At 34.8% G+C, this 11008-nt stretch overlaps 1 protein-coding gene across 2 annotated transcripts; it reads right to left on the bottom strand.

Moving 5' to 3' along the window:
* Window positions 1-2845: 2845 nt before the first annotated feature.
* Window positions 2846-10034, bottom strand: LOC105114583 (uncharacterized). Of its 2 annotated transcripts, none has more exons than XR_840168.1 (13): window positions 9737-10034; window positions 9245-9358; window positions 8960-9020; window positions 8824-8849; window positions 8590-8636; window positions 8382-8439; window positions 7521-7634; window positions 7144-7269; window positions 5799-5910; window positions 5105-5193; window positions 4045-4253; window positions 3441-3646; window positions 2846-3103 (listed from the first exon to the last, which is right to left on the bottom strand). XR_840168.1 is itself a non-coding variant. In XM_011011162.1 (13 exons), the coding sequence occupies exons 2-13, from the start codon at window positions 9324-9326 to the stop codon at window positions 3051-3053; spliced, it is 1179 nt and encodes a 392-aa protein (XP_011009464.1). In that variant the 5' UTR covers window positions 9327-9358; window positions 9737-10029; the 3' UTR covers window positions 2846-3050. The 2 variants fall into 2 exon arrangements, 1 of the variants encoding a protein (XP_011009464.1); XM_011011162.1 differs by having other exon boundaries at window positions 3441-3642; window positions 9737-10029.
* Between the last annotated feature and the right edge of the window lie 974 nt (window positions 10035-11008).

The raw sequence follows: 11008 nt of genomic DNA, 5'->3' as shown, positions 1-11008 counted from the left end.
TTACTCGGGAGAGATGTTGATTGCAGCGCTGGAGCACCACGACATGGTCAAATGGATTCTAAATTCCGATCGAATATCAGAGTGAAAGAAATAGAACCACTAGCCTCAAGAAGGTTAAAATGTTTCAGGCGAAGTGTTGATATCGAAACTTTGATTAAATCGGCCTGGTTCAGGTAATTATAACCAGAGGGATGGAGGGAGAGAGGTTGTGGGCCCTGCAACAATAATATCTCCGTAATGTCTAAGCCTCTCGCTGTAGGGTTCCCATCCACCGGAGGTTATCTATTTGCTCTTTGTTTGTGTACCTTGCCATCCATCAAGGAAAGGAAAACGTCCATCATTCTTCTACTCTTGTCTGTTTGTGATCTTTAATTCTATCGCTGAACCTTGTCCTTTATTCATATATCTCTATGTTCTAGCAGCACATCCTCTTCTTCTTCAATTTTGGCCTTTGGTGGCCCTCCACTCTGTTCTCTCCCGGCAAAAGGTTCAAGAAGCTAGCAAGCCACATGATCCATTGTATGGTTTCTTATATACGCAAGTTAAGTTTGACAATGTATTTGAACCGTATTCGAAATGCTTTTTTAAGGCATGACCACCCACCCCCATCATCGATGGAAATAACAAAAACTTACATAAAAGAAGAGAACATACAGAGAGATGGAGACCATCCTAATGGAAGAAAGGAGGAAAGCATTACCATTTACCATTTTATCATGCTAAAATAATCTTGTCTTGTCAAATGAAAGCCCGGACAAGCTAGTACTGCATAGGATAAAAATCAACCGAGTATATGATGATTGACAATGAACCTAGCTAAGTGAGAACTACTTTTCAAATTCAAAGCTATGCTAATTGATTTGAGCCACGAATGAAGAACGAGCATCACCCACCCCACCATCTAGAGGATGATGGGTAAGCATGAGGTGTTCATTCATTGCCAAACCATATTACTATATATCTCCATTTCATTTAGAATCTTGGATATGATAATTATAGATCCCATAATTGTAATAAAACGTCAACTTTCATGTATACTTTGTTCTTAAAATATGAAACAGTTCCAAGCAAACACAAAAGGCCAAAAGTGTTTGAGAGTTGCATTTACATAATAATTCTTTAAAAGGAATAGATCGTGTATCTGATTAATGGTTATAAATTATGAAATGAATATTTTGTATTGCTTGACCTAGGTTGTGTATGTGAATGGTTACAAATTACAAAATGAATATTTTGTGACCTAAGTTGTAATTTCTGTATGCATTGTGGTCAAAACAGTTTGTTAAAAATTAGAATTTTTTTTTTTTGCTTAAAATTAGTTGTTTTTTAGTAATTTTTTATCATTTTGATTTGTTAATGTAAAAAATAAAAATATATATATTATTTTAATATATTTTCAAATAAAAATATTTTAAAAATTAACCACTATCACTGATACCTCAAAAAAAAATAGAATAAAAACCATGATTTTCTAGAAAATTGAAAAGAATAAAGTTTCCTTGAATCCTTGCAACTCAAAAGAAGAAGAAAAAAAAACAAATCAAGAATTTATTCTAGGAAACAAATTAGGATTCTTCCTCCTCTCCGTGCGTGAGGGAGCTGTCATCTCTCTTCTCTATTTTATTATAAGCTTTTTGAAGCCACCAACAGGCAAACTGGAAGAATTATACCACCAACTCAATCACAGAGGTCCAATTGGGAAGATTCATACATGCCTTACGTTTTCATTATTGTAAAAATGTCACTTTTGGAGGAGGATATTTGGAGACATGAACAATACGAGCATTAGAAAGGCTCAAAGCCACGTCCAGCATGCATCTCCCTTGGCCCCCCTATTATTTAATTTCTAAAATACATGGCAACAAGCTAAAGACCACCACGAATCTAAAAATTTAATCGAAGTATTGCCAAGACATGAGCCCCAAATGCGCGATTTTTTTTAACATACATACGACACTACCCATGTTTGTCTTTTTTTCACATAAATAACAACGTTTTCTGACATCAGGTCAAAGGAAGCCATCTTCGTCATAATCAGATGACAAAAGTGTTCCATGTAAGACAAAGATCCATCCACTTGCGACAACGTGGAAGGCCACGGAGGCCAGCCACATCTCCAGAATGAGCAGATATTTTGTAGTGAACCAGAAAAGAATTTACCAAGTGTGCTAGAGTTGAGACATCTAACTACCACAAGCACAAACCCACCGGGCTGTCCAAATCTGTTCCAATCGCAATTTAGTCCATTGCCTTTTGCCACTTCATCTCCATAATAGGCATACACTGGAGGCAACTTGCCAGGTCCTGCTCGCTAGAAACTCCAGATTTGATTTCTCTTTGAATTGCGGCAACAAGTTCCCACTCTCACCAAACTTACAATAGCGACAACGAAAACGACATGTTTTTGTAGATCTGAACTTCCTTCACTCTCCTTTGGAGTGTTATATGGAGATACAGCAACAAAATGCCAATTCAAAAACTGTAAAGCTGTAAATCAACCCCACCACCCTAAAAAACATCTGATATGATGAAAACTAGCAAGCAAGCTAAGAAAATGATCCACAAGCCAAATGCCATTACTACCTGTATTGCTTACTGTGCAAACATAAGAATTTCTTGGTAGGCCACAATTTACAGCTCCTCATTTCACACTGGCACTGATAGGCTAACTATAAACATCTCTCACAGGTTCTTGGAACCCAGATAAGCACAAGTAGTTGCAACATGAGATCTCATGAAACATCAGGAGACTCAGAAAAACGAACAAAATCATTATCACAAGGCTAAAAACATCCAGGAGGACCAAGACTTGAGAAACAGTGAGTGAATTTGCACTGTCAAGTTATTTTAGGTCTGTAACTGTGACTACGATGATTTTATTTTTTTTATTTCTATTCAAGTAGTATAAGCAACAGTCAGATGTCAAGTATGATACAGAATGCTAGAATGAACAATTGCGGTGATTTGCTTCTGTGTTTTCAAAAATGGATCCTAACCTCACATTTGGTATTTAATAAATATTCGCCTAGCCAAAATTCCCACATGGGCTCCTATAAAACAGGGACAGTTCCGTTTGGTTGCTGCATGGTTCCAAGAGATTGACCTACAAAAACAGAGTTGTCAACTGAACAGGGAGAAAAGGAATATAACCATGCATTGGACAAAGGAAGTATCATTCTGATGATGATGGTAACAAAATCAAAAAATATTAAACATTGAAAATGATAATTCATATAACTTAAAAAACAGTTGCAGCTTTAATGCAGTAATCGTTCAGTCAACAAATGCCAGCTACTAGGTAATAAGCTCAATTATGATTAGCATTTTTAAAAAAGTTATCTGTAACTTTCCATTTTACTAACTGAGATCATGCCTAGTGTTAGTAGCTGATTCAAAAATATGGAGCTTGCAGGTAACGGTAGAAGAAATTAGTAGACTACCTGAGTTGCCTGCAAAAGAATAGGGCTTTGAAAGATATTTGCTTCCGAGCATTCCAACTGAAGCAGTCTGGGGCCTTAGAATGTTATCAACAGGAAACTGATTTGAGAAGTTAGTCAATGGTGGACATCCTCCTGAATTATCCAGGCACATCTCTGAACTTTGTGCACGAATTTCATCAGGTTCATGCACAGAAGGATCTCCCTGCCTTACAAAGATTAAGTCAGTAGCTTCTAATTAAATAATTTATGTACAGCAGCAGCACTGTGAGCAGAATTTAAAAAAAATATATAAGATGGGCATGCACTAAAGATATGGAAGTTTATATAAAAGTCAAAGAAGGAAAACTTCCAGAGGGTGTAATTTGATGCATCGGGAAGCAAAATGAATTTCCTGAACATGAAAGTTCTAGCACAACACCACAGGTTCACTTGGTATAACTTGCCATTCAGTACAACACTAGATGTAAAAATTAACATGCTGATTTCAACAATTCAGAAGACAACTGTACGATGAGAGCTGGCAAGGAACTAAGATTTTTAAGAAAAGACACTTTGCAACAGCCAAATGGAAGTTAAGCCACCAATAGTAACAATAGGTACAAACCTTTTCATTGATCAGGTCATTTGTTTGTGCATCTAAAGAACCCTTCTGAGATGAAGCCAGTAGTTGCATTAAGCTTTCCTGTGATAATTCTGAATTCACCATGTTCAGTCCCTCAGCAGATGTGGCATGGTACAGATAAGCAACTGCTGACCGTAGACGAGAGTTCCTTTGAGAGTAATAAACTTTGGTAGCAAGGGGAGCAGGAATATCTGATTTAATACAACAGATCATTATATAATATCGAGAAAGCAGAGAACATCCAAAGTCAAGAATCAACACAGGAATATCTGATTTAATACAACAGGTCATTATATAATATCCAGAAAGCAGAGAACATCCAAAGTCAAGAATCAAAAAGGGCTCAGACAACTTCACAGATAAGCCACAGAGAAGATGGTCACTAAATGCAACATAATCATTAGGCATGTCACATCCTGAATTTGAATGTGCTTGAAAATCTCTCCATGGACAATAGATGAAAAACAAATCTTCATAAGTACAACATGTATTCAGTAGCAGCACAAGCACCCATGTTCATTTCATCTCAGTTGAGCTATGAATATCTAAGTGAATGCATGATTATTGTTGATGGCATGATGGAAATAATAAAAACTGTTTCAAATTTCAATGAACTAGAGTTTCCACCTATTGCACACTCCATTTTTCTGGTTGTAATTGAATGTTGAAAAGATTTAAGATTCTTTATTTCCTTCTGTTCTACTCCTTTTCCTCTGATGCAACATCCAACTTTTCTAATATATGTATATGGTACCCAAATGAAAATCCAACACCATGTTTTCCTGAAATGAAATTCGTATATACTGCGATTATGGACTAGCTTGCCAGATATCTTTGATAAAGAGAATGTAAACTCCACATGGATGGAGAACAGCAAGCATGTGACAAATCAGTAACTAGAGGGCAAGGAAGGTGCAAAAGTCAAGAAACCCACTTTTAAGTTTTCTTTCAAAATATGATATTAAAAGAAGTCGTTTTTTGTGGTTAGAAAAAAATGAGAGAATAGAGACCAAGTTAATAAAAAATATAAATTTGGGCATACAAGTAGATGGATCCACAGTGCTTGTAACTTTTGTTAAGCCAGAAGCTGTTTCTGGATCATCTGATTGCAGTCGATGCTCAGTTGATATGCTACACAAACCAAAAACAATGGATCATGTAATTGAAACCAGTATCAAATTTCACAAGATTGTCATAAGTAGCAGGCATAGAGGATGACTTAACAGATATACTGGAACATTCTTGGCAGAATGTTGTGTCTGAATTTCACATCACTCAGCTTGGGCACTTTGTAAAGTACTCTCTTCACAAGATAATTAACAGGGGGGAGGGGGCATTGATGTGCAAAATAAAAGTAATGGCCTAATCACATAATTAAACAAGTTATCATTTGGGTATCAAATAAAGATGCATGAAAAAGGAATACCAAAGACAATAATACGGAAACTAAAACTACATCCCTTTTAATTATTATGTAATACAAGTTCTAAGATATACTAACCAACATTCCCTGAAGAAATATATCTAAGCATGAAAGTATAATATAACTACATGATTGCACATAAGTGCAATAGCAATGAAGTGATAAAAAGAGAAATGAAAACAATGAGAAAGCCAATGCAGAAAATGATATTCAAAATTCACATTGAATTATGAACAATATTTATGATACCTGAAGATATGCAGATAGCAGTATTTAAAGCAATCACACGCCATAGAGAACAAAGAAAGCATACAATTTATAGCGTTTTGTTGGAGGTGGCGTCACACAGGCTGAGTAGTCTCTGTTCTCAGGACTCACTGCTTTTCCAACAATCATAGATGCCACATCTACAGTAGCAGAATTTCCTGAAGGACAAATGAAAGGAAGGAATCAAATATATTCAAACAGAATAACATGTGCATGTCTATTGCAACCATGAACCTGTCTGTTGAGGAAGCAGGATTAAAACATTACTCTTTTTAAGTATTTCAGATGCAATAGCATTTAAAAAAATACAAAAACCCTACTTGACTCAAGAATCACCACCGTTGCCCCAGCCATATGGGACTTTTCATAATGATGTGGGTTCAAATCCTTGAAAGGAAAAAATAAGTCAATCTAGCTAGCTCAGGTTCATTAATTCTATTACAAAAGCATCATACAACAGAACCTCCTTTTGAAGGAAAACCACTGGGATACAACTTGGGAGAAAAGGACTAGCTTTCAGATCATATATACCAAGTTACAATTCATTAACCCAATCTCAAGTACCAGCACTAGAGAATGCAATTGGTCTACTCAAGAGAGAGGAGGTTTCACCCAAAATTCTTGCAGCACATTGAGAAAGAGAGGAATGTCTGATTTCTCTCCTAAAAAAAGTAATTACTGGACTGTTTATCCTCTATTGCAAAAGAAATTTCACAACCTTTTACACGGATACAGACATCTGAAGGTATGAAACTACAATATAGTCTTCAAACAAATAATCGATTCCCCTCTGTAGTCAAAATGAGTGGTAGATATTCTACCAAATGACAATAATTCCAAGCAAAAGTAAGCACTGAACAAAGTAATCTTATTAGTTAATGCAAATGAGGAGTGTCAGGCAAGCACTGAGCCAAAGTTACATCAAAGGTTAACCATTAGACCCATATGGAAAAGAAAAGATGGAACACAAAATCTTTAGTCAAAGATGATAGGAACAAATCCAATTTTTAGTGAAATTTCAGGAAGGACTGACCACTAACCAGGATAGGTGCAACACAAAAAGGAAATTTTCCACAAGAATGAAACAAGATGCAGTCCACAGAAGTATAAATTCACATCAAGGCTTGTCACAGAACTCAGCAAGTCCATTTTTCCTAGTTTGAAGGTAAATCATTAAAGAAGAAAATATTAGGGCTGACTCAAAAGTTAAAATTAAGACACCAACAACAGACCTGACTCTAGAGGATGTAACACCATTCATATGCAAACTGAGAGACTTGTATCACTTAAAAACCTAACTTATCATTACTTGAAATGATTACTCATTAATTTTTTGATATAAAAGATTCAAGAGAAGATTAAATAAAGATATAAGAGCAAAAATGACTTACTTTTTGTATCCAGGGAGAAGGAAGAAGGCATTCTAGGAGGCCTGTCCAACTGAGATTCTGATGCAACAGTATCATCTGCAACTATATATTCAGAACTTTCTCGTTCCACAACTGGTGTGGCTTGGTCTAAACAAAGTTAAGAACTAAACCACTAGCCTGTATAAAAACAAAATAAAAGTAACATCCTTTGAAACAATGTGAAAATCTCAAAGCACCAAACATTGTTCAAATTTGTAACACTTAATGAGAAAAACCATTGCCTCTTTGCATTTCCCCAAGATTAAAAGTAACGGTAGTGTTGTAACAAAGCCATCTGAATCATCAACAAATAGGGATTTAAAATAGATTTTGGTGTCTCAAAATAAAATAGAGGATACTAGAATAGGCAGTTATTAACTTTTTCCTCTCCTTCCTTGGAGGTTTCCTGCGTCCTGTGCCACCATCAGGCTCCAAGGTCATTTCTTCTGCAGAATTTAAGAACCTACAAAGCTCTAAAAAGAAAAAAAAAAAAAAAGAAACCTAACTCAGTTAAGCACTTGCACTGCCAGACTTAAGGGTTGTACCTAACCATTGAAGGTAGGCTATCAATTAACCCGTAATACACATGTACAGTATGAAGAAACAGTTACTCCCAAAAGTACATATTCATGCCCTCAAGGTTAGACAACCAGTTGGCTAGCACCATCTGTTCCTCCAAGACCTTAAAGTTTGAACCAAAACACAATTACCTAGTTGACTAAAACTTATTTGGAAGAGATTGCAAATAAAAACCTATGCGGAGATTGTGATATTTCATCATTTGATTTAAAAAATCATGTTACACCCTGATTCAAGCACTCATTCAAGTAAAAGCATATAACAAAATCATTGTTATTGAAGTATCGATGAAAGCATCTGCAGGGACTCCAAAGGAAGTCCTGACTAGCATTTGTGCGAATCAAGCAATGTTGGTTTAAAAAAAAGGGATAAACAGTAATAATGCAGATGTCTAGGAGACAATGAAGCACTTAATGGTTCTAATTAAACACAAGCACTTGTCCACATCATTTCCAAACAAATATTTTGTCAACATCAATGTTCCTTGTGTTTTTCAACCACTTTAAAATGTTTATATTCATTGCATGGCGCTCTATTATTTGAAACATATGCCACATTAACACCAATTTTAATAAATGCCTGAAGAGTTATGAAAGAAAGAAAGGGAAAAGGAAAAAATTGAAAAAAGAAAACCTCAAAACCTGCATGGGCTGCATATTGGCTAGCCTTCACTGTCTTCTTACAAGCATTGCAACATACCTTCACAATGATATTGCAAAATTAGAAAAATAATTAAGAAATATCATAAGCACACCAATGGATTAACAGTACTTTGCATGTGAAAGGAAAATAAATGAGTTAGAATATTGTTTATACAACCAATAAAAAGCTCAACTTGTCAAACCTTACCAGGTCCAAAGGGTCAGTCATAGGCATCAAACCAAAAACACGCATATCTGCAAAAGGAAATGATCAAGCAACTAAAGAAACTCAATACCAAGAGAAAACAAAAAATTTGACTTAAATTTCAAAGAACATGACAACTAAGACTTGACAATGCAGGCTGGTCATGGACTGTACACATCCCTAATTTGTCAGTCCACATAGAAACTTTCCCGCATAAACATAGTGCTAGAAGATTACCTTCTTCATCAAGTAAATTTGGTTCTAGTAACTTAGATAACCGTTTACTCTAGTTCTTGAATTTTTATTCAAGTATTTATTATTAAATTATAGTCTTTTTAACCTGTAAGAGCTTACAAATTATACTATTTTTTTTTCTGCCTCGTGTAATTCTCTGCAAATATATTGAGTAGCTAATTTCTGTTGGCTATCCTCCTCTGCCAAAAAAATGGAGCTAACATGAATAGAAGAAACTTCAAGGGAAAAGAAAAGGCAAATGACATACCACCTATCATATAAATTAAATCCCATTTTACTTTTCAAAGTTAATTTCTATAGGCAATCTAAGAACGTAAACTTGCGTTAACACAAAAGTCTACACGGGCTCCAACGTTATCTTCATAGGAGCACATTATGGAATTATCGTCTTATCTATATATACCTGCATTATTTTGCAATAAACTTCCCGCGGCCAGAAGCCGAGCCATGACTGCCATTCTCCCATTTCCAATTGAGCATACCATTGATCCTCAAATGCAATTTCTGTATCTATACACTGCAATTAATAGCATATATTAGCTACCACCATTAAAATCATTAAACGTTTTCAAAGACACTGACTCATATCTACCTAAATTGCAAAAATCAACTCCAAAATCGCACAATCACAAGCTATAAAATAATCTAAAAACAAAACTAAATTTAGAGTGCAAAAAACACACATTGCAAGATCACACAAAATTTCCACTGACATGCAATTCAACAAATGCATGATAACTGAAATCATTCTTCCATAACGCACCGCAAAACCTCTACATGTCTAAAATCCACAACCCTAAACGAAACAAAAATCAGCGATTTTTCGTAAATTTATATAGCGAAACAAAAATCAGAGTTCTAACTCTAAACGAAAGAATAAAAAAAGGACACTCACCTCGAATCTGTACAAACAATTAACCGATGAGATCACCTTTAAAAGAAGAGAAATCGGCGATTTTTCTTTAATGTGTCTCGATAATGCAAGTACGGGTAATCGAGATTGGCTAAAGAAGAAGAGAAGATTGGATTTTTGAGAGTAGAAACCCTAGAGGGAGAGGGAGAGGGAATTTAAAGTTTTTTTTTTTAATTTGAAAAAACGCTCTTTATATTTTCTCTTGTTCTTCTTCTCTCTCCTCTCTGAGAGGAGGAGGAGAGAAGCTATGAATTTTGCAAAGCTAAAAATACGGAAAATCTTTTTTAAAAAAATTAATTTTTTGGATCGTATTTATTAATTCGATTTATTCTCGTCCTTTTTAATGGATAACTACATATAAGTCCCCAACTTATAGTATATCCATGAACAGTCGACAATGTTCACACTCGTTTTCTCATTCGTCCCTCTCTTAAAGAAAGGTAATGGTTGACACTGCAAGTTTGTGCATGATACCGAGCCTAGGCGCTAGAAGGAAGACTGGAAGTTGCTTCTCGAAAGACCACCATATAAGATGAGTACTAACTAGCACGATATAAATTGTTATATAAATTTAATTTAAAATCATAGTAACTGCTTGTTCATTATTAATTCTTTTAATCGATCTCCAATAGAATATTTTTTCCTGACAAAAGGATTTTTTTTCATCCGTTTAATGAATATTTTCAATCAAGTTGGTATTATTAATGCTTGAATTCTAATTTATTACATAACTTGTTATTCGCTTGGAACATGATGGTACATAATAAACTAAATTTAAAAAAAAAAATAGATTGAATAACTTGGTGAATTTGGACCTTGGTCTATGGTTATACCTCGATCCTATCACTAGAATCGATTAGCTTGGTGGATAGGTCACAAGACCCAACCCTCTTACCCGAAACTTAATATTTATCTTGATTTGTCCAATGTTGTCCTAACACATATCTTTATATATTTTTTAAGTTTCTAGAGTTGTTCGCACAAACTTTTCATGTGTAACAATCTTTTCTATATATGCAATGTTTTTTATGTCATTTTTCTTCGTCAATGGTTATTTACTAACATTAACCAACATCTTCATCAATGGTGAGTATGACATTTATCGTGGCGTGTGATTAATACTTAAAAATATATTTTTATCAAGTTTTATATCATTATTTTACACTTGAAGTATCAATAACTCCTTAACTAAAGCATGTTTTATAATAACATATCTAATAATATAAGATACCTTTAATTTATGGTAAATATTCA

This window comes from Populus euphratica, unplaced genomic scaffold (genome assembly GCF_000495115.2).
Source record: "Populus euphratica unplaced genomic scaffold, PopEup_1.0 scaffold544.1, whole genome shotgun sequence".
Lineage (NCBI taxonomy): Eukaryota > Viridiplantae > Streptophyta > Magnoliopsida > Malpighiales > Salicaceae > Populus > Populus euphratica.
This window is presented reverse-complemented; position numbering and strand designations above follow the sequence as displayed.